At 41.8% G+C, this 25,389-nt stretch overlaps 1 protein-coding gene and 1 pseudogene across 4 annotated transcripts in view; one reads left to right on the forward strand and one right to left on the reverse strand.

Annotated features, from left to right (window-relative positions):
• LOC124466127 (1,4-alpha-glucan-branching enzyme-like) overlaps positions 1-25,389 on the reverse strand; it is a 144,927-nt gene that overhangs the window by 5,190 nt on the left and 114,348 nt on the right. For 3 of the 4 annotated variants that reach the window (XM_047017807.1, XM_047017805.1, XM_047017806.1), the window contains exon 16: positions 1,875-1,992. The exons of the other annotated variant lie outside the window; for it this stretch is intronic. In XM_047017807.1, the coding sequence (XP_046873763.1) occupies positions 1,875-1,992 (118 nt within the window). The remainder of the gene's footprint in view (positions 1-1,874; positions 1,993-25,389) is intronic. 4 annotated transcript variants of the gene reach the window in all.
• Positions 21,367-23,949, forward strand: LOC124466129 (annotated as a pseudogene).

Consider the following 25,389-nt stretch of genomic DNA (forward strand, 5'->3'; position numbering starts at 1 on the left):
GTCTATGGATGTAGCATGGCCATGATTTCAGGAAAGAAACATAACTGTTGTACTGTTGTATATTTTTTATGAATTTGTTATTTGGCACCAGAAAACTAATCCAATCTAGTTCTATTTTATTTGAGAGAAGACCGACATCTCTACAGACGATATTTCCAAAATTACACCAAAACTATCTACATGGATACTTGCACTACAAGTAAGAGTCAACATTACTTTGAGTAAACGGTCCCTTTAAATTGTATAATACATAAAGCGAATTAACAAAATACTTAAAAACGTTATATATTTAATAATCAATCAAGTATCTATGTAGTATTAAGTGCTAACATATATATTAGTATTGGTACATGCACACAAATAAATCCATAATGAATTGTACATGCATTAATGTGTGTTAATTCATGAACATACATTTGTTTACATTAACAACAGTTGAAAATAACTTAACCGATTATTGATTAATATACGGGGTTTTCCTGGGTCAAAATGGGTCTTCAGTGCAAAAAAATAAATAAAAATATATATTCTTTTTTCTAATCAATGTATTTATTCCCAGGTGTTTTGCATCCCCCCATTCACAGCCTGCTTCATTTGATCTTGATAGGCTAAGCCTTCTGTAGCAAATAATAACAATAAACCCACTTTTTATTCATTAAAACTACTTCAGCATAATAATGCACCTAAAATACAAACCTGAGCAAGGGCAGCAGTCGCTATCGAATCAACAGGCATGTGCAATTTAGCTAGCAGGGGAAGAATACAAACAATGAAAATCCCTAGCTAACTTGATTTAAATTTGCAAGAACTCTAGACTTATAAAATAACAGGCTTAAATGAACTGACAACATAAGTTATACGACTTACAGTTCTCACGCACACACGCAATCTCAACTGCGGTGTGAAGCGCGTGTCCGTACAATTCTCCGTCATGCACTCTAACAATCACTGGTGATAGACGGCCCCCAAAAATTTACAGCCTGATTTCTGATACCGTGGCGGCAGAAATTTTGCCATAGAGGAAAAACTGCACTATATATTATCATTCCAGGTTAAGAATACCAATGGAGGCTGCGTTGGAAATTGTAAATCAAACTTTTGTCAGCATTTTGAGTGGAAATTTCATTAGCATTTTTACAGGTGTATTCATGCACGCCGGCTGGCCCTCGCAGCGGAACGACAGTTTAGTGGCCACTCTGTCCATTCGCCCACCTCACAGTTGTGTATTGATCAGACAAGAAGACACGCTCAACTCGATTACTATTGATCAAAACAGACGAGGGTTTGGCTGTAGCCTACTTGAAACATACTATTGAGAACATATTCGCTGACATGCATTGCTTTTTTTCTTTTCTTCATCGCAGACTTTCTTTTGCCTTTGGCGCTCGGGAAAACGCCTGGCATGCGCCAACATTTTCTCTATACAGGAAAAACCCTGATATAAGTTAATAAGCACGCCCAATAAATTATGCTGTATCAATTAAACAACTAAACATTAATTTGTCCATTTGTTTCATAAAGAATGGTTATTGACATTCACCGTGTGAGATTCACAACTTAAAAGTGGCTAGATCCTTCCATCTATGATTGGTTCACTCAAAAGGAGTGCCAGTGACGACACCAGTATCTTTGAGAAAAGTTCAAAGATGTTCAACTTTTATGTCCTCTCCTCATTAGAATTAATTGAAAACCGAAGCTGGCGCTCAGAAAAAAGAGCTATGTGGACACAGGCCCTTACGGTCAACAGTTTTGTGTTTTCGACCAATTGATTCATGTTGAGTGGTTGTTTAAAAAAAATTGATATGGACAGCCATTATATTTTTTAAGGGTCATTATATCCTATAATTATACAGTTCTGTTGGGACCATCATTACCATCATAGAGTTGGGTCGACCGTTAAAGGGCTGGGCCTCAGTGAAGAACTCAATGTTATGCTCCAGTCTTCCATGACCTCCATACTGAATCTCGTCAGAGTCCAGCTTAATGGTGTATCTAAAAGAGAAGTTAAGGAACACTGCTGTGGGGAATCACAGATGTTAGTGAACAGGAATGCAATCGTATTCATGAGACACTGCCCTGCTTTTACATTTGAAGGCTACTTTGAGGACATTCATCTTTTTTAACCTGATCTTCACAGCAATCTTAGAATTAATATTCTCACATATGCAGTGGCAGAGTGCATGGATTCCAGCTCTGCAATGCTGTGCTTGTTAAAAGTGTAACGTCGAGCCAACAGACAAACCACGGTACCATTCACACCCTCTCCTACCCCCGACAAGAGGTTTAAGCTTCAAGGAGAAACTTCAAAGCTTCTGGCACAGCATGGGGTCAGAAGGGCTGAAAAAGCTGACCCCCCCACCACCACCAAACACAAAACAACCTTAAAACTGGTCGAGTGGCTTGTTTCATTATGTGTTCGTTTTCATTTTGCTCATATCTCACGACAAGATATACATAAAAAATAAGATAACAATACTAATGCAGGAGGAGATACCCTTGCCAAATTCCTTCACATTGAATTGGGCTAACAAGCCGACTAGCCGACAAGCTTGCTTTCCATTATTACGTTAACGTTAAACATGTCAACAACAACGTTCTCCATAACGTGGACTATAACGTAGACATAACTATCGGCCTCTGCCTGGAAGTGATAGCGTGAAAAGTTAAATTCACCCACGGGAAAGCTGCAGCCAGGAAAGCTGCAGCCAGGGGCTTTTCATAGAAGACGCTGCCGTTATCCTGATTGTGATTGGCCAAATGACTCGCGTGACGTATCACCAAAGATATTTCAATGACAGCAGTTGATGTGTCATAATGTGTGCTTTTCTCATTATTAGGGGTCCGTCCGGTAGTAGCGAACCTATTGTTTTTGTTAGTATTCTTCTTTTTATTATTATTATTTTTCTTCTCCTTGCGCCCAAATATCTCAAAAAGTCCCTGGTCATAAATGTTCTAATTTGGCACATTGATACTACATCCAAGTGGGTACCCCACATCAGGACCGTAGGGGGCGCCACAGGCCAAAAGTGACTTTTTCAAAGTGATGGCATTTCTACGGTGGCCCACGGGTGCACACCACAGCAACATTAGCAAAGCAAACAAAAGTTGAAAACACAACAACATTAACACACAAAACAACGACATTAACAAAAACTAAACATTTATAAAAACGCTACAATTCAAAAAACAATCTTGTGTTGTAAGTAGTAGATTGTTTTTTGAAATGTAGCGTTTTGAACAATTGAACAATTCAGTTTCTATATTGTTGAACCCAGTCAGGTGCTCGCTTCTTTTTCGAGTTTTGTCTGCCATATATTACCGGAGCCAACGCTGCTGCTACCGCTAACGCTGCTGCTAACTGTGTGCTTTGTTGCATGTGATAGTTTTGGCTGGAAGTAGACAACTCCGGTGATAACTAAACTCAGCCTGACAATCAGTACACACAGACTTAGTTTTGTCAACCGAGCCGTCTCGCAACTTTTTGAAATGAAACTTCCCATCTAAAATCCCTCTCTCCATCATTCATCTACCGTCAGCAGTCGAAATCATGTGAAGGCAGGTGATTCCCAGGGTCAAAAAGAAACCTGCGTTAACGGCACTATTTGTTTTATTGCGTTAAAGTGAGATTGCGTAACTGACAGCCCTAATTTAAAAACTTTACTTAAAGGGGCGATTGATTGCGAAACCGATTTTACCTTGTCCTAGTTGAATAACGACAGTTCGGTGGGTAAAATGAACATACAGTGAATATCAAAGTCCATTGACACCTCTTTCCTATGCAAATCTCCAAAAGAAAAAATGTAAAACGCTAGCTTTTCAACAAAGCCACCGGTTATGGCTCTGGTCTGTATCTTTGTCACGCCCCAAAATATACATCCAGACCAGCCCGAGGTAGCGTCTATCTCCGATACTAGTTAAGCTGCGCGCTGCACTGTGTAGGCTACTTATAAGGAATTACAAAGAAGAACGTTTTTAATTAAAACAAGGATATTGAAAATGGACCACGGTTGTAAATACTGTGTTCCAGGCTGTGCAGGGAAGGCTAACACTCACAGTCTTCCCAAGGAGCGAAAATTTAGACAGGCATGGCTGCTGTTGTCTATGTGAAGATCCCGGCGAAGTTCGACACTCAATCATTCATTTGCTCTGAACATTTCACCCAAGACAGTTTTGACAACCTTTGACAATTTCAAGCAGGATTTGCTAGGAAGCTGAACCTGGAAAGAGGTGCTGTTCCGACCGTATGCTCATTGCAACCGCAAGCTAGAAGGACAGTATGATGTTGTGCTAACAGTTACTAGCAATGCTAACGTTTCCTGTATATAGCATACCAGGTAGAATGCTAAATACGTTTCTACACACATCAACTGACTCTAGCTAGACTAGCTGTAGTCGGCGTTAGAAGGGAAGCTTCCGAAAAAATAGCCAGAAAAAGGAACAGCAGTCTGGCTTATTGCTAACGCCTGTCTAGATAATCTATTTGAAAGAACTGGAGAAAGGCAGGTGCTAGATACAGGATACGTTAGCATTGCTAATAAATGCTACTAGTAACACCTAGACCAGAGGTCGCCAACCTGTCGATCGCGATCGACGTGTCGATCTCGGAGACTTTCCCTGTCGATCTCCAAAATAATTTCAGAAATACTGATCTCCGACTAATTCATGAACGCGGAGGATTCTTAAACTGAACGCGCGTTCTCTTGTACCTGGATTTGCATATTGGCCTGTGCGTGTTGCAAAGCAATTCACCGACAGAATAAATGGGCATTTTTTCCCGAAGACGACCTTTGAGAGACCTGCTATCCCAGGATACCTGTGGGCGTGGTTGCCGTTGGTTTGTTTATTTACCCGGCCGTGTTGTCCACATAGTGTTAGCAAGCATGGCAGAGGCACCACGAAAGAGGGCGAAAAACTACAGTTTCCATCATGAATGGGAGGAGGAATTCATCTTTACCTTGGTAAAAGACAAGAGTGTGTGTATGTTGTGCCACCAGCCACAGGCACTGTCTAAGCGAGGGAATTTGGAGCGGCACCACAACACTAACCATCCGAAATTCAAAGACTGCTATCCACCAAAGAGCGCAATCCGCGCCAAAAAAGTTCAGGAGCTGAAAGTGGAGTTGAAGGCTCAACAGTGGCTTTTCTCACAACCTACGTCTCAAAGTAAGGCTGCAACTGAGGCGTCATTTCGTATTAGCCACATTTTGGCTAAACACAAGAGACCTTTTACAGATGGGGATTTGTTTAAGGAACTATTGACCGTCACCGCAGAGACTGTTTGCAGCACCTTCAAAAACAAAGAGGACATAAAAGCTGCATTCCGTGCTGTGCCTCTTGGTCCTACAACAGTGACACGAAGGATCGAGTTACTGTCGGATAACGTTGGTCAACAGGTGTTGGAGGACTTGTCACTCTGTGAATATTTTTCACTGCAGTTTGATGAATCGCTGGATGTAATGGACACGGCTCAGCTTGTTGTATTTGTCAGAATGGCTTTCCAGGACTTTACAACAAAGGAGGACTTCCTCACTCTTCTCCAATTAAAAGAGAGAACGAGAGGTGAGGATATTTACAACGTTTTTAAAAGCTATGTCCGTGAAAAGAACATCCCCATTCAGAAACTGGTGGCAATCACTACCGATGGGGCACCGGCAATGTGCGGTGTGCACGCTGGTTTTATAGCACTGTGCCGTAATGATCCGGATTTCCCCGACTTCATGAAGTATCACTGTGTGATTCATCAGCAAGCCTTGGCTGGGAAAGTTGTGGACTTTTCTCATGTCATGTCACTGGTGGTCAAAGTGGTAAACTCGATTCGAGCAAAAGCGCTTCAGCATCGCTTATTCAAGGCGTTATTGGATGAGCTCGATTCGGCGTATGGAGACCTGCTTCTGCATGCTGATGTCAGGTGGTTGAGTCGCGGAAAAGTGCTGCAGCGATTTGTTGACTTGCTGCCTGAGATTAAGACGTTTCTGTCGAAAAGGAACGAGGAGCACGAGGAACTTTCAACGGATGTGTGGCTACTGGACCTGGGGTTTCTGACGGACCTAACCGGAAAACTGAACTCGCTCAACCACGAACTCCAGGGAAAAGACCGGCACCTCCTCCACATGATCAGCGCAGTGAATGCGTTCAAGGCCAAACTCTGTGTCTGGACCACGAATCTGAGGAAAGGGACGCTGACACACTTTACAAACCTGGAAAAAATGTCACAGTCCATCAAAGACTCTTCTGACTTTCACCCTGAGCAGTACTGTGTGCACCTGGACAAACTGGCAGCGGAGTTCAGTCGACGTTTTGGTGAGTTAGAAATCATGAAGGATATTGCTGCATTTCTTTCAAACCCATTCCTGCCTATTAATACAGAGGAGGTTGCAGACCAATTCGAGAAAGCATTTGCTTTGCCAAGTGGAGTGGACATGGAGATGCTTGATTTGCAAAATGACATTGAGCTGAAAGCCAGGTCAAGGGACAGTGACTTTTGGGGACTTGTCAGCCGAGAGAAGTTTCCTCTCCTCAGTGCATGTGCACTAAAAGTGAGTGCCTACTTTGGATCGACCTACCTCTGTGAAATGGCATTTTCACAGATGAAAATCACCAAATCCAAGTACAGGAGCCGGCTTACTGACAGACACCTCACAGACTGCCTCAGACTGGCTGTCTCTGCTTATGAGCCAAACTACAAGGCACTCACAGACAGTGTTCAGTCACAGCCATCACACTGACTTGTCACATGAGAAATTTGTCAGTGTTGTGTTGTAACTTCAGTTTATAAATAAAACCGTTCATATCCAGCCTGCTCATTGCAAAAGTGTTTTTTCTTGTTCATATTGTTCACAAAGTGTTTGATTTCATTCAATTACAATAAGGCCAAATATAAAGTTAAGTTGTAAGTTCAGTCTGGAGTCTGTTCTGTCTCTCAACGCCTCAATAGGTAGATCTTCGGGTCACCAAGGCAAAGGTCGGTGATCTTTGGCCTAAAAAGGTTGGTGACCACTGACCTAGACTGTAGGCATGTAAACAAGTTTAGCTTGCTAATACTAACGCAAGAGCATAGGTAGAATGTGTGATAATTTAGCCTAGTTTATTGGCAATGGGGCTAACGTTGATTCATGTTCCTGACTGTGTTTCATTCAGATAAATAACCTGTGTAATGTAAATCTACAATTCACGATGCATGTTTGTCCAGATCTTTGTCATGTTATTTTTCAGCGAGATATCTAGAGCTAGCTAACTGAAGCCGTGTAGAATCACGATATGGTTTGGTTGCTAAGCTGTACGTTAGCCTAACGTTAAACCCACCTAAGTCAATCCAGTTTGCTTCAACAACAGAAGTGGAAACAAGTAATGTCATCATTTCAAATGATATGTAGTCAATCTGTTGAAAACAGTGTTGTGTAGACACAATAGATTTATTTGCGCGTTTTTTTTTCAAGTCTCCAACTTCGGTGTTTCAGCGGGTGCTGCTGTTGGCCGTGTTGCGTTTTTGCTCCCCAGCTTCAATTGTTGAAAACCAACCAATCAGCGCGCAGCTTATCTAAATATTAATGAGCATACCATAAAACAGGGCTACTCAATTAGAAACTCAAAAGGTCCACTCACCAAATTTCCATTCAGTCGAAGGTCCGGAACGGACCATGGTTTATTTTTCTTGCCCTTAGCTCTCCCATTGACTCCCATTCAAAATTGACTTAGGTTTAGGCACAGTGCCCGTGCCCCTGGGCATCTTTCTCCCATAGACCAGAGTTTGGGGGGTACTTTTGTTCAGTTTCTATAGTGTCATGACTCATAGTCATGTTTCACGTTAGCTCTACCATTTTTGACAAGGGCAACCATCTCATTGCAGATTAAACACATCAGATTTGTGCTTCCCACCGGCAACACAAATGCGTTCTTGTCAGTCCATTCTGTCTGAAATTTTTCGGAATCAACTTTTCGCTGAGTTTTGTCACACCATTATTTTTGCTAAGGAAGAACAGGTAGGCTAGCTACCATTAGCAAATCGATTAGCCTACGTTGTTGCGAATGACAAACACAACCTGCGTGACCCACAGAGGTTGCGGCCAACGTTGAGTGAGTGAGTTGTCATGGTGATTGCTATTACAGCTCCTGATTGGATCTTTGGATTGGACACAGAAGATAGAGAAACCATATCTAGTAGGAAAACCATAGACATAATAAATAGCGTACAGGCAAAAAATGTGCCGGTTAAAATGGAAACGTTCCGTCAAAATGAATCAACTCCATTGGCTAATAATGTATCTGCTAAAGGTCCGGGTCCGGATAGGAAGCTGCCTGGGTCCGGACTCGGACCGCGGTCCGCCATTTAGTGACCCCTGCCATAAAAGGAGAAAAGCTAGTGTTTTTTCCCGGGAATATTTCAGAGGATCTATCAGGGGGCGTAGAACAGCACCCGGGCCATTTTCAACCCAACCAATGTTACATACCCTATTCGGAGACCTTAAGGAACAGTGTGAAATACCCCAAAAAAACAGTCAATCGCCCCTTTAAGACAATTGAATCAAATACAAAATGGCTGAAAGGGGTGTATTTATGTAAATGTCCACATTGCATCAATGTTTGTGTCACTAAATCATGTTTCATCAATGTATTTTTTAAGGATGGTTCAAACCTAATAGGCTTTAAGGTGCCACGCCCCTGAATTACCATGCAAAGTTTCACCTTGATATGTCAAAATATGACTGAATTACAGCTGTTGAACTTGGACCAAATCTGACAATGTGCGCCATTGGAGAAATGTCTTATTTTATTACTCAGCTACTGAACTTTGCATAATCCATGTCTGGGAATGGCTCAATTGGCTGAGATGTTGTGCTGGTAAGTAAAGGGTTGTAGGTTCAAAACCAGTCAGAGGCATAGTTGTAAACCACTGCAAAACAAGCCAGGTTCACCACAGTAGCTAGCTACTTGTAGTCTACGCATGGTAGTGTCAGATTCACAACTGAGTTAGCTCTAATTAAGTATTTTGATTGTTCAGGTGGATCCCTTGCCTGTTGCACAAATGTATTTCAGTAACCTAAGGCAGGACACATCGCCACTGATGCTAGGCAAGATTTGAAATTCCCTAATGGCACCCCAAACAACCTTTTTAAAGCACTACGAGTAAGCTATTCTTTACAGCAGTAACCCAGTCATCCCGTTGTCCCGTTTTTATAGGAAGTGTACAAGACAATATGGCTATTCATAAACTCTCAACAGTTAATGTGTAGCAGAGAGGCTGATTTGCAACCTAATGTTCTTGAGTTTGAATCTGGGGGTCAGATGGCTGAGTGGCTAGGGAGTTGGGCTATTAATCAGAAGGTTGTTGGTTTGATTCCCGGCCGTGCCAAAGGACATTCTGTCCTTGGGCAAGGCACTTCACCCTACTTGAAGAATGTCCCTGTACTTCTCTACTTACTGTAAGTCGCTCTGGATAAAAGCGTCTAATAAATGACTAAATGTACTATTTAGTTTAACAGGAATCCAGGTACAACACATCGCTGCACAATCATAATTGTAGCGCTGCTTCATTTTGAAGGGACTCTACACCAGAAGAGCCAGAACTAGATCTTTATTAACCTGGAGTCAGATGGCTGAGCGGTTAGGGAATCGGACTAGTAATCTGAAGGTTGCCTGATCGATTCCCGGCTGTGCCAAATGACATTGTGTTTTCCAATAAAACTCTCTACTTTCCACATAAATACAAACAAGTTGATGTGTTATTATTAGCTGAATGCTGATCATCTAAGAAAAAACATTCTTATTCATAAGAAACATTCTTATTCATAAGAATGTTCATTTTTTTGCCAATGCCATTTTTCTTAATTATTTGAACAAAAAAAAACATATAATTCTGTGTCTGTGTAAACTTACATGGCGAATTCTGATTGTGATCACGTATAAACAGCACTACCCTAACCCTATGAAGTGATCACAGATTACAATTTTACATTATTGTTGGAATGCTGCTTCAACAACTTTCAGCGCCGTCAAATCTTCAGCTATTAAAACCGTTCAGCTATAAAAAAATTCAGCAGTCTCAGGCTATGGGTGCTATATCTTTTCAGCTTTGTACCTCTTATGCTTGAATTAATATAAATCAATATTCATAATATTTTTTACATGGTTTTCCAATCAAATTAAAACAAATCCTCTCAATCCTCTTAAACTTCTTCAACTTTCAAATCCTTCTTCTCCCTCAATCCTTCAGCTACATATCACTGATTATGTTTCATGACTTTTTCATACCGTTTCTGAGATTTACATGGGTGTGTACGTGAAAGCCTAGAGTGCAGACTGAAACGCTTAGAGTGGAGGGGAGCTTTGGATGTTATTGAAAAAATATTTATAGTTTGTCAGCATTGCCACAATTTTCGCTCTTCATGCTTCGTTTTTGGATCAATAGATCGAGCGGTTAGGGAATCGGACTAGTAATCTGAAGGTTGCCTGATCGATTCCCGGCTGTGCCAAATGACATTGTGTCCTTGGGCAAGGCACTTCACCCTACTTGCCTCGGGGGGAATGTCCCTGTACTTACTGCAAGTCGCTCTGGATAACAGCGTCTGCTAAATTACTAAATGTAATGTAAATGTAATGTAATGTAACTTGTGCTCTGTAGATAAGATCCAGCTTTATCTAGACAGTGCATTAGATTTCTTGCATCGTGTAGAAAACCTAACTTTGTTGTAGATGTGTAGGATACATGTCTTTCAAAGCAATATTTGGCAAAAATGAATCCAAGACAATATGGCTTAATTTAAATGTTCATATTGTTTGTATCAATAACGCAAATGTTATTTTGGCTGATTTTTTCAAACCTTACAGGCTTCCAGATTACATAATTCTGAAGCACCATGTGCAATCTCACCTTGATATGTCAAAAGATTACTGAATAACGGCTGCTTAAACTTTGGCCTAATCTCACAATGCTTGCCACAGGATAAACGGCTGACTTTTTCATTCAGTAACTGACACTTTTAATTCCATCCACTGAGAATAGTTCAATGGTCTGACACAGTGTGCTGCTAAAAGTAAGGTCATAAATTCAAATCCAGCCACAACCTTTTGGCCTGTCACAATTCAAACTTTCTGTTTAGTTGAACAGGATGTCATCATTCTGAAGTACCACACGCAATTTCACCTAGATATGTCAAAAGATGACAGAATTACAGCTGCTTAAACTTTGTCCCAAAGCTAACCAAAACTATCACTCAGCCTTTTCTATTCGTAGAAACACAACAGTTTATGTGTAGCAGAGAGGATAAAGACGCTGACTTGCGCTTGAGTTTGAATCTCCATTCAACCTGTTGTTGTTTGCCAAACATGAACACTCTTGTTGTCCAACTCTTGATCTTATACAATGTACATTTTTATAATATTTTGCCATTTTGCAGAGGAACCCGCATCGCTGCTTGCAGCTATATTTTAGAATGTTGTTTTAATTGATGTTTGATCATAACTTCCCTTCAGGTAGTTACGTTAGTCAATCTTTAGATCCAAATAAACACCCAGCTAGAGTAACTGACGAATTAACAAATTCACCTTCACAAAGATACCCCCTTCGTGGATTATAAAACCCCACGATGAACAATCACCTCCGCTTTTTTGTAAGAATTCACCTGAAGTGTTCGCGGCACGTCTAAACTATGCTTCTCAATCAGCAACTCACTGGATTTGACTAGCTACATTTCTTAATAGTGACATTGGCATGTTGTGGTTTAATTTGCCTGCGTTTGATTTAGTTTACAAATGATTTAACCTAACTCTCGTTAGGATTCCCATTACCGCTAGATTGTCCACCATTGTTCACAAGGCTTCTCTCTCCCCCTTCCCCCTACCCATGCGCTCTTCACATAGCCATTGTGTATCCCGCTTTCATTATAGTGTACTGTACTATTCAAACTAACCAAAAGACTAACCCATAACTTTTCTGGTATTTGTTCATTATGTAATTACGTTTTCTTTAATAAATCATTTTGTATAACACTTGTGTTATCCCTCATGTTATCTGATCTGCTCTACTTTCATAGAATTCATTACTTAAGATTAGACTGATTATTACGAAGGCTACTATTAAACAAGGTTTCCTTAACCCCTTTAAACAAATTCTTTAACTAGATACTTTATTATAAATCATTAAAGTATTTCTAATCTTAAACGAGCAAACCATGCTACAAAAGTCAACACTGCATGAAGTTCACAAAATTGGATCCTACATACAGCTAGCTAGCTAGTTACATTTATTAGCTAGTTCCATCCTTGTTTGTATGAAGATCCTACCAGGTCTCCTGGGGAGGCAAAGTGTCAGGCCCCCGCCAGCTCCCACAGGGCTCCATCCTTGGACCCCTCCTCTTCCCTGTACACCACCTTGCTTGGACCAATCATCACCGCCCACGGCTTCTCCTACCACTGCTACGCTGACGACACGCAGCTGTACCTGTCGTTCCCCCCCCGACTGATCCGGGGATCTCAGCTAGGATCGAGGCCTGCCTCACAGATGTCTCTGCCTGGATGACCAAGCACCACCTCCAGCTGAACCTCGCCAAAACAGAACTCCTCATCATCCCGGCCAAACCCTCCATCTCCCACGATCTCTCAATCACCCTGAGATCTACGACGGTGACCCTTTCATCCTCTGCCAGGAACCATGGCTGACAAGCTCTCGCCACCACCCCACATTGCTGCGGTCTACCGGTCGTGTAGATTCACCCTCGACAACATCCGGAAGATCAGGAGATACCTGTCTGAGCATTCCACCTAGCTGCTAGTCCAAGCATTTGTCCTCTCAAAGTTGGACTACTGCAACTCGCTGCTCGCTGGTCTCCCAGCATGCGCAACCCGGCACGGGGACCTCTCTAGAGGATTCAGAACGCGGCAGCCCACCTGGACTTCAAACTACCCAGACGCTCCCATGTTACCCCCACTCCTCATCTCCCTTCACTGGCTTCCCATCATGGCCCGTATCAGATTCAAGACCCTGGTACTGACCTTCCGCGCGGTGAACGGGACTGCACACGACTACATCAAGTCTATGCTCCAGCCTTACACCCCCACCTGCCACCTACGGTCATCTTCTGACAACCGTCTGGTGGTCCCACCGCTCAAAAGAGCCCGGTCCAAACACAAGCTCTTCTCCTGTCTGGCCCCCCAATGGTGGAATCAACTTCCCATCTCCATCAGAGACACTGACTGTCTCCCCACCTTCAAGAAAAGGCTCAAGACGCACTTGTTCCGGGAGTACAACGGCACTTAGGAATGTTTGTCTGGACCTGATGTTTTCTCCAGGATCACAATGACTCTTATTGAGAGACTTGTTGCTCTTGTTGGTTAGTTGTAACTGACTTAAAACTATTGTACTTGCTGTGTAATATATTTTTATTGCTTGCTTTTTTCCGCAGGTACACCCTTGCACTTTTTTGAGGTTAATGTTGTTTAATTGTATCCTGTTTAACTTACATGCTCTTATGGTTCTTCCCTTTGGGACTTATATTTCGTTTTCACAATGTATGCTTCATGTTTTGGTTACCCGCAATGTGTGATCATAACAATCTCGTTGTTATGATCAGTGACCTATGCACTTTTGAAAAGCTCTCTTTTGGAAGTCGCTTTGGATAAAAGCGTCTGCTAAATGCGTAAATGTAAATGTGCTGTCTGTTTTACAATAAACAGGCCAAAGGGTGGTCATGGCTAAGATGGCACTAGCTACCTACAAAATATTTGTTTAATTAACAATTTATTTCATATATTCGGATAGAACATGGAAGTTGGCATGGAATTGTTGTTTCTTTGTGTTATGTAAAAATGTTTGGTCTATATTAAAGTGCCTGTAAATCAGAACTGAGTGTTTTGTGTGTAAATTACCTTGTCTTTGCATTGTACAAGTTGAGTAACAGAATGCAGGTTATATAAACTGTCAGTGGGCTGACGTGGATAGGTTGGGTTTTGCCCCGCCTATACAAAACCTGAGCTGAAAACAGGTGAGAAACTGTTCTACGGTCTAACTCCACATTTCAGTGCGACAAAGTTTTAAAGCTTTGCATATGCTTTCAGCAACTCATTTCACACATATGGAAAGTAAAGTGAAATTGATTTTTTTCACAGCACCTTCAAAATGTGTCAAAGTAAAATTATAATTGGGTCATTCAATAAAAAAAATATTTCAAAATGTTAACAAACATTTTTTTTTTTAAACCTTTTTTAAAAGATGTTTTCCAATAAAACTCTACTTTCCACATAAATACAAACAAGTTGATGTGTTATTATTAGCTGAATGCTGATCATCTAAGAAAAAACATTCTTATTCATAAGAAACATTCTTATTCATAAGAATGTTCATTTTTTTGCCAATGCCATTTTTCTTAATTATTTGAACAAAAAAAAACATATAATTCTGTGTCTGTGTAAACTTACATGGCGAATTCTGATTGTGATCACGTATAAACAGCACTACCCTAACCCTATGAAGTGATCACAGATTACAATTTTACATTATTGTTGGAATGCTGCTTCAACAACTTTCAGCGCCTTCAAATCTTCAGCTATTAAAACCGTTCAGCTATAAAAAAATTCAGCAGTCTCAGGCTATGGGTGCTATATCTTTTCAGCTTTGTACCTCTTATGCTTGAATTAATATAAATCAATATTCATAATATTTTTTACATGGTTTTCCAATCAAATTAAAACAAATCCTCTCAATCCTCTTAAACTTCTTCAACTTTCAAATCCTTCTTCTCCCTCAATCCTTCAGCTACATATCACTGATTATGTTTCATGACTTTTTCATACCGTTTCTGAGATTTACATGGGTGTGTACGTGAAAGCCTAGAGTGCAGACTGAAACGCTTAGAGTGGAGGGGAGCTTTGGATGTTATTGAAAAAATATTTATAGTTTGTCAGCATTGCCACAATTTTCGCTCTTCATGCTTCGTTTTTGGATCAATAGATAACTAATTTTGTGCTGGTCGTAGACAGTTGTCTGTGGAATCCAAAAGACTTACACATTTGTTCAGAGCCCCACGAAAGCGAGACAAAGTCCAACTCTCGCCCCATAGAGTTCAATGCAATTTTTTTGACAAATTCATCAGAGAAAGCAAAAAGAACAAGATTTAGAAACTGCCGGTAGAGTCGTATTTCTGACCACACAGATATATAAAGGACATCTCTGTTTTCGGCACAGTCTTGGGTCTCGGAAAATATCCTTATTTTTGGGATTGGACATATAGTTTTGTGTCTAAGTTAACTTGTTTGAGGTGTGGATTCTAGCTACATTTCTGTTATTCTCTGCCCCCAGCGCGTTAGCAATCATAGCTGCACCATCACTGTGGCAAAGACAGACACACACCATTCAGTCTCTCACAGAAAGGCAGTTAGAACCGAAACTGTACTGTACTGTAGCTAGTGGTATGTGCCAGTGGAGCGAGTGGTATGTGACAGTGGCTAGTGGTACATGACAGCTTTTTTTTTGACAGCTAGCAAGATTTTCAAGCCATGTCAAATGCTCAGTTTGCCTGCTTTTTTGAGTGCTGCAGCCCATAACAACTGATCAATGAAATAACTTGCTGAGGTTATTAATGTAGCCTATACTTCAACTGACATTTACATTCACAACGTCATTACGAACAAAAGGAACATTGGCAGAACTCAGGGAGTTGATCCTTTCAGAGGATTTTAAGAACCACTTGACTGACCCTATTGAAGTGCATCTCAACGAGAATAGGCTTGATATATTGATTTGAGACTGCTTATCGATTGCGGAGCCAGGCGTTGTAAACATTCGAGGACTAGCCCAAACCTAGGACGTATTCTGGGTTTGTTGTGATGCTAGATAGGGACTTCTACAATTAATGCAAGCGCGCACAGCGCGATAGTTCATTTTTTTGCCCTTCATTTGAGTGCAGAATAGCTTTTTGAACTTTATGTGAAATAAACATTGCGGTTTTCCAATTCGGAAAACCTTGTCTAGTGAAAGTGATGTCTATCATTTCTGGTTCCAAATTGTCGACAGGGGAAGCAGAAACATTCTAGCTTGGCTGAGTACTCTAACCAAGTTCGAGAGCGATACCAACTTGGGTTGAAAGCCCGAGGACCTTGGCTGAAAATGCGCATGGGGTACGTTTGCATTGGAATGTTGTCATTCAAACCATGCTCGCCTTCACCCCGTTAAACTTTGTGTTAAACACATATGTACTGTATACACTGCTTTCTAGAGGCGGGATGTCGTCACTTTGCGGTAACAATCGAAATGCATAGTGAGAGATGTAGTTTACGGTCAATGCAAGCTGTAAAGCAGTGAACACTTATTTCAATACACCATTTAATCTTCCACGGGCCACATAAAATGATGTGGCGTGCCACATTTGGCCCGAGGGCCTTGAGTTTGACACCTCTGAACTACATACTTAGGACTCCAGAGCAGAGGCTAACGCTCAGCTGTGCCATGTTAACATGTTGAAGCCATATCATGTGCGTAAACATTCTCTGTGTCCAGGTGCCCTAAACCAGCCCACCAGGTCCAGTGTGGCCACGGTGATACTGTGCTCCTCTGACCTGGAGAAACAAGAAGAGGTTATAACTTCGTAATTCACTCCCGCAGTTTGAGAGGTTGAGTAATTCAGTTATGCTTACACAGTTGGATTCTCTCACCGATCATTTAGATAATGGTCAAACTGAAGATCTTGTGGCACTAATCAAATGCTTCCCAAGTGTGTTCAATACTATCCCCAGCATGACAACCGTCTTGGAGCATGATGTGAATGTTGCAGGTGTTAGGGTATATGCCAACACCACTATCGGACCAACGCTGCGAAGAGGGAGGTGATGAGAAAGGAGGTATTTTACCCCCTGGAAAACAAAAAAGCACAAACCAACAACAGTGCCTGTACTTCGCCGTGTATCCTTGTACCTAAACCAGATGGTATTTCTAGGTATTGTACTGACTACCGGCGTGTGAATTCTATAACCGTGCCTGACTCTTTCCCTATGCCAAGGATCGATGACTGTGTGGATCCCAATTAGGTCTGTGGCGTTTGTGAGTAAGCTAGATTTGTTAAACGGATACTGGCAGGTCCCTTTTACATATCGTGCCTCGGAGATATCTGCCTTTGTGACACCTGAGTTTTTCACAGTATACTGTCATGCCGTTTGGAATGCACAATGTGCCAGCTACTTTCCAAAGGCTCGTTAACATTGTGTTTGCAAGGGTTAAAAACTGCACCGTGTTCTTGGATGATATAGTCATCCATTCGCCTTCTTGGGACGACCACCTGTCCACCTTGGAAACAGTGTTACAGCGGTTGGAGGAAGCATCCCTAACCCTCAATCTCGCAAAAGACAAAAAAGAATGAGTTCAGAAAGGCAACTGTGACGTACCTTGGAAAACAGGTGGGACGGGGCCAGGTAGGCCCCTTAGCTGGTAAGGTGGAAGCAATGCTTGTGTTCCCTGCTCCCACCACTCGCAGAGAATTGCATAGGTTTCTGGGAATGGTTGGATACTACCGCACGTTTGCTAGGAACTTTTCCACCGTAGTAGCACTACTTACATCTCTTCTCAGTTTGAAAGTACCTTTTGTGTGGTCCCTCAAGTGTAATGCTTCCTTTGAGGCAGCCAAAGCTTTGCGCTGTAGTGTACCCGTTTTAGCAGCCCCCGACTTCCGTAAACCCTTCAAGTTGGAGGTGGATGCCAGTGCTGTAGGCGTAGGGGCTGCCCTATGGCAAGAAGACGTTGAGGGGGTGAATAGGCCTGTCAGTTTATTTTCCCGTAAAGACCGATTGATACTTCCATCCTGAAACTGGTGTTTCAGCAAATCTATTTCAACATTGTAGGGGGTCAATATTGGCGAAACAACCAAAAGTAATTCCCCTATGGTTTGAAGGAAGATGGGAAACTGAACAGTGTATTAACATTAACCAAATAATGCCAATACCAATGGAATTAGTTGTTTGACTATTTAGATTTTTGAGTTAAATCAGAGACTCCGTTACGGACAGACGCACGCACGGACGGATTGGTCGAATTTATACTACTCTGACGGCTCTGCATGCTGAAAGCAATTCACCGTCAGAACAGTAGATGGCGCTGCACTGCGATGTTAAATAGGTTATCGAAAAGTCAGAGCAAATTTACAAATGAGCCGTTTCATCAATAAAATAAGCACATTTTCAGCAACTACACTGCCCATTTCTTGTTACATTTTCATTCAGATGCATTTACATGTACTGTTTAGCTGAAATATGAATTGTAAAAACTAACAACAATGGCGGTCAAAGGATCTTGTTGGTCACGGCAACCCCGCCCCTGACGCAAGCGGTTCTTAATACAGACCAATCACAGCCAAGGGGTATCCGTAAAATATGGACTGACGGACGGATAGTCAGGAAAATCAGGAGGTGCACGTAGAGCTCTCCGAGGGGTTCGGCGAGGGAGTTCCTTGACGGAGAGGGCGTTCCCTGTGTACGTGTCCGTAAAAACGCAGAAGTATAAATTGGGCTTAAGTTCAATCCCCGTCAGTCAAGGTATTTCACTATTGAGCAGGAAACCCTTGCTTTGTTATGGGCATTACAGCACTTTGAGGTTTACGTGGGTTGCAGCTCTCGGCCAGTGCAGGGGGGTATTCCAGGTAGCGGGTTTAGTGAAAACTTTGAGTTGTTAAACCTTAAAAAGAGGCATACTCCGAGTTCCAGGTTCCAGAAAGAGAGGTAACGAAACCTTTTGGTAAGTTTCCATGGTAACTTACTCCGTGAAACTAGCATGCTCGCTAGCAGGTTTTCCATGCCAAACTCTGCGTTTCTACCGATCCCCTCCCACTTTATGAGCCCGATAGCTTTGGCAGACATGGCATATCATTTCCTGGTTCAGCTGAGCGATCTCGAACAAAATTTAATTTGCTTAGTTATACGCTGGGAGACGATTTTAAGATTGCGATTTGATATGCTTTAATTCCCCGATGAATACCTAAGTTAACGTTACAGTTTACCGTCACAATCTGTAATTTATTTTAGCAACATTCTTAGCCCTTGGGCCTTCGTCGCTAGAGTTACATGCCGTGGACATGCACTCAGAATTGACCAAATGCTTTGGGCACTGAAAGAAATACAAATAATTGAAATTGTATTTGGTCTTCTTCATTGCCTACAAATAGAAATCACAATGAGTAGCCCAGCCTATTTCTATCGGCTATTGTTCCTACAATTTACATGATTCATATGATTCCTACAATTTACATAATGTACCATCCTGAAACTGGTGTTTCAGCAAATCTATTTCAACATTGTAGGGGGTCAATATTGGCGAAACAACCAAAAGTAATTCCCCTATGGTTTGAAGGAAGATGGGAAACTGAACAGTGTATTAACATTAACCAAATAATGCCAATACCAATGGAATTAGTTGTTTGACTATTTAGATTTTTGAGTTAAATCAGAGCAAGAATGGTCAAATTAAGGTTGAATAATTTTTATCATATTGCAAATGAATGATATCAATGAAGGTTAACTCTTATGCCTACTCTACCATGATTATTGTAAACCAGAGATAGAAAGCAAGAGTGAGGAAGAAGGAGTAGGACAAGCTAGAGCTGAGGAGAACGTCTCAGGAGATCAATAATCCACAGAACAATGCTTCACAATTCCGTAAGAACAACTACAATCACCCCAGAATCTTGACCCTTACTTATCAACATGACCAGCAATGCTACAGTAAGTTACACAATGAGATGTGAGAGCCATCAAGTTGAGACTCCATCCAGTAACTCCATATTTTACCATATGAGAGGTGGGGGCAGGTTTATAGCCTTACAAGATCAGCCTTTATTCTTCTGCTCTAAGTACACCATCTCTTGGTCAAAATAGAAAGTCAGAAAATTTAACTATTAATATTTATATAGGTTATTGTTCCTACAACTAACATCACCTGTGACCATGAATCCTCTCGTAACTGGTGTTCCAGTAAATCTTTTTCGAGATTAGCCTTTATTCTTCTACCCTAAGAAGGCCTACACCATCTCTTGGTCAGTTTTTGGCACTTTCTTCACGAGGTGCAGTTTGTACAACTAATTTACTTCTAACATGAGATTACATTAGCTACATTTCACTGTTCCACATGCAAAATTCACCTGCCATTAAATGAACATCTCACTGTATACAGCATGCCCTGTTGTCAGAATGTGCAAATCGTTTTTATATTCATTATTCTCATAATGTCAGTGTAACTGACAATTACAAAAAAAGCCTGTAAATAAAAGTACATGGAGAGAGAACTACCAGTAGCTACCATACATAGTAATTCTCTGCATCCTTTACTGCTCTAATGGATTCCACAGGTCTCACTCAGGTGGTTTCTAAACCTACCCATCTTCACTCGCATACATTAGATTTAGTTCTCACGCGGGGAATCAAGATTAGTGATGTCATTGTCCACCCCCACAATCCTATATTATCAGACCAGAGCCTTGGAGGCACCCAGAATATTTTTATTAGCCGCAGCTCTGGAACTGGCTAGTATTCTACCCGCTGCACTAGAAGCACTTGACGTCCCAAATAAATCATTAAATACTAAAACAAGGGATCTGAATTTGGTTCTTCAGCAATCCCTAGATTCTGTTGCCCCACTCAAACCAAGGAAAAGAAAAGACAAGAAACTGGCTCCATGGTATTCAGAGGAAACCCGCACTCTCAAGAGGTCCACTAGAAAATTAGAGCATAAGTGGCGTACCACTAAATTGGAGGTTTTCCGCCTGGCCTGGAAGGACAGCCAAATAGAGTACAAGCAAGTCCTCATCAGGTCCAGATCAGAATATTTCTCTAAGTTGATTAGTAAGAACAAACACAACACTAAGTTCTTATTTGATACTGTTGCAAAACTCACTAAGAAAAGTACACTCTGTGTTAGTTCAGATCTCTCTCCCAATGATTTCTTAGATTTCTTTGACCAAAAAATCTATGCAATAAGGGACAAACTACAGACTAGTCTTGGAGGAGTGTCCATCACCACTGATTTTCCCTCTGTACCCAGCATGCTGCATGTTGAGGCTCTCACTCACTTTAACCCTCCTGTTATGTTGACCCGTTTCAAAGTGACCCGTTTCAAAGTTTGAAGATCTAGGAAAAATAGTTAAAAGTATTTTTTCAGTATGAAACTTCTTCTGCTTGCCTTAATTAGGGTAATCAACATATACTATGAAAATAATTCATCTCACATATTTGCAACCACCCCCTGCATGTTTATATCACATAGATACTGTTCGGGTCAATTTGACCCGGCAGTAAAACTGGAGGTAAAAGGGTGTCAGAACTGTCAGACTATTTATTTATTTACAACTGTGAGACATATTTCACCCAAAACACACACACACACACGCACACACACGCACACACGCGCGCGCACACATGCACACACACACACACGCGCGCACACACACGCACACACACGCGCGCACACGCACAGGTGCAAGTGTTGCGACTTGACGGGAACCATTTATGTTCTCTGTTCTCGCGGGAAAACTCCACCCACATTCAGTGGACACTCAACAGGGGAGGGGCAAAACATATCAAATATTATCTGCATGGGATTCTTACCAACATTACACTCTGTCAGGCAGACAGACCTTTACAAAATGAGCAGCAGAAACAGATGGATGACAGTCCAGCAGGCTCGGGACTTCGTCATTGATCATGACAGTGAAATAGAGGAGGAAGTGTCTGAAGACGAAGACGATCTAGAGCTAAATTCAGATTAGAATGATTCTGATTTTGAACCAGATGAGGGAATTGCTATTCCCATTCCTCCAAGCAAGACATTCATGTCAAAAAACGGTGAAATACAGTGGTCTTCATCCCCAAATATACGTCAGACGAGAATGTCTGCAGAAAACATAATAAAGACAGTGCCAGGGCCCACTAGGATGGCAGTGACGCGTGTGACTGACATCAAGTCAGCTTTTGAGCTGGTCATGCCAAATTCAATCCAGAAAATCATTCTGGAAATGACTAATCTAGAAGGGAGGCGTGTTTTTGGGGAGAAGTGGAAGGAGCTGGACAAAACACATTTAGATGCATATTTGGGGCTCCTCATCCTGGCTGGGGTCTATAAGTCCAAGGATGAATCGACAGCCAGTCTGTGGGGTGCAGAGACAGGCAGGGCTATATTTCGAGCCACAATGTCTCTGGAGACTTTTCACATTTTCTCCAGAGTAATCAGTTTTGATAATCGAGAGACGAGGGCTGGTAGACGGGAGAGAGACAAGCTGGCAGCTGTTAGGACAGTGTGGGACAAGTGGGTAGAGCAACTTCCACTACTCTATAACCCAGGCCCTAACATCACAGTGGATGAAAGGCTGGTGGCATTCAGAGGTCGCTGCCCATTTAGGCAATACATGCCTTCCAAACCAGCTAAATATGGGATAAAAATCTGGGCAGCATGTGATGCAAAAACCAGCTATGCATTGAACATGCAGGTTTACACTGGAAAGGCAGTTGGAGGAGCCCCAGAGAAGAATCAGGGCTCAAGGGTCGTGCTCGACATGGCACACGGTCTCAGGGGGCACAACATATCCTGTGACAATTTTTTCACAAACTACAATTTGGGTCAGGAGCTTCTAAAAAGAAAGCTCACAATGGTCGGAACTGTCCGAAAGAACAGGGTGGAACTCCCTGCTGAGCTGCTGGTAATCAAGAACAGGGCCGCTCAGTCTTCCATGTTTGCCTTCACAGACACCACAGCCCTAGTGTCTTACTGCCCCAAAAAGGGAAAACATTTGTGCTCATGAGCACTCTGCACAACAATGCTGAAATCAGCACAAGGGAGGACCAGAAACCAAGCATGATCCTTGATTACAATGCCACCAAAGGGGGGGTAGACAACTTGGACAAAGTAACAGGGTCCTACAGCACCAAACGAATGACTGCGCGCTGGCCATTGGTCATCTATTATAATATGATAGATGTATCGGCCTACAATGCATTTGTCATCTGGACTGAGATTTTTCCTGACTGGAATGTGTCAAAGCTGTACAAGAGGCGCATCTTTCTCGAGGAGCTGGGGAAGGCGCTTGTGACACCGCACATTCAACGGAGGCAGCACCTGCCAAGGACCCCAACCGCTGCAGCCACGGTGAGGGAGATTCAGGAGAGGACTGCACGAAGTACTACACCAGTGCGTGAGGTAAGTAATTGTGTGTGTGTGTGTGTGTGTGTGTATGCATGTGTGTGTATAAGTGTATGAGAGTGTGTTGTGTGTGTGTCTTGGTATCAGCAAAAAGAAACCATAGTAATCATGGTCCTCTTGTTTCTAGGTTGCTGCTGAGGGGAAAAGAAAGAGGAAGAGGTGCCAGGTCTGCAGTCCATCTGACGATGTCAAGACAAGCATGACCTGTGCGAAATGTGCAAAATTCATTTGCACAAAGCACAGTGTGATGACATGTCACTCGTGTGCTGTGTAGATGTACAGACACACACACACAGACACACACACACACACTCACACACACGTTCATATTGCAATTGCTTGTTTGTTGTATTGTATTGCGATTTGGTTCATTTCTGGTTCACAAACAGTGCATTTATGTTAAACAAAAGTGAAATGTTATGTTTCAATGTTGTGTAAAACCATTGTTTTATATGTTGGTCTTTCAAAAGTGATAAAGTGGTGAAACATTAAAAAAAAAGTTTGAAAATGTATTTTTTTTATGAAAAACGAGTGAATTGTCCTAATTGAACCATTCCTTGTTAGAGGTAAGGAACACTAAATTGCACTAAATATTGATAGAATAGTTAGTAATGGAGTTGGTAATGACATGTGCACACTGCTTGTTAGGATTTTTTTTGGTTTAGGACATCTTTTGGAGATTTAAACATGCCCCGGGTCAAATTGACCCGGGAACACCATTGCTGTTCCTGACAAACAAACATAACAGGAGGGTTAACCCTATTTCTATGGAAGCGTTCATCAAGCTGATAGATTCCTCGAAACCCACTAGCTGCCTTCTCGATCCCCTCCCTGCCAAACTTTGTACGGAGCTTCTCCCTATTATTGGACCACCAATGCTTAGTATTATTAATGAATCTATTGTAACTGGACAAGTCCCTGACGATTTCAAACAAGCTATTATTAAGCCCCTTCTTAAAAAACCAAACCTGGATCCAGGTTGTCTTAGCAATTACAGGCCAATTTCAAATTTGCCATTTCTCTTCAAAATCTTAGAAAAAGCTGTGGCAAAACAGCTTACTGAGCACCTCTCCTCAAATCAGATCTATGAACCTCTCCAGTCTGGATTTCGTCTTCACCACAGCACTGAAACTGCATTAGCCAAGGTAGTCAATGATCTATTATTAGCCTCTGACGCGGGCTTCAGCTCTGTCCTGGTTCTTCTAGACCTAAGTGCAGCTTTTGACACTGTGGATCATGAGATTCTCCTGGAACGTATGGAGAACTATGTTGGGATTTCTGGTACTTCACTTCAGTGGTTTAGATCGTATCTATCTGATAGATCACAATATGTCCACTATGATGGTTGCTCATCCAGGAGCTCCACTGTAAAATACGGAGTACCACAGGGTTCAGTTCTAGGCCCTCTGTTATTTTCACTCTATATGTTGCCTTTAGGAAACATAATTAGAAGTTTTGGGGTACGTTTTCACTGTTATGCAGATGATACGCAGCTATACATGTCTATAAAGCCTGGAGAATTTCCACATGCTATGGAAAAATGTGTTTCCGGGTTGAAAACTTGGATGACAGCAAATTTCCTTCTTAATTCGGATAAACCCGAGGTTCAAATTTTTGGCCCAAAAAAGCACAGAAATAATTTATCCAATCTGACATTAGACTTAGACGGCGTCAATGTATCTCAAAGCCAGCTGGTAAAAAATCTAGGAGCCACATTGGACCCAGACCTTTCGTTTGAGTACCATATTAAGCAAATCACCAGAACCGCATTTTTCCATCTACGTAATATTGCCAAAATACGAAAATTCCTCTCGAAGGATGATGCTGAAAAACTAATACATGCTTTTGTTACATCCCGATTGGACTTCTGCAATGTGTTGTTCTCTGGCCTCCCAATTACCTACCTAAAAAATTTACAGCGGGTGCAAAATGCTGCTGCTAGACTATTGACTAAAACAAGAAAGTTTGATCATATAACATCTACTCTTATCTCTTTACACTGGCTCCCTATCCAAGCCAGAGCTGATTTCAAAGTTTTACTACTAACTTACAAATCTCTGCATGGATTGGCACCACTGTACCTCTCCGGTCTCCTTGCACCCTATTGCCCCGCTAGGACTCAAAGATCTCAAGATGCCGGCTATCTGGTAATACCCAAAGTTAAGAAAAAAAACAGCTGGAGGTAGGGCGTTCTCATATAGAGCACCTCTTCTCTGGAACAAATTACCCAT

The sequence above is a fragment of the Hypomesus transpacificus genome, unplaced genomic scaffold (assembly GCF_021917145.1).
Source record: "Hypomesus transpacificus isolate Combined female unplaced genomic scaffold, fHypTra1 scaffold_65, whole genome shotgun sequence".
In the NCBI taxonomy this organism is placed as follows: Eukaryota; Metazoa; Chordata; class Actinopteri; order Osmeriformes; family Osmeridae; genus Hypomesus; species Hypomesus transpacificus.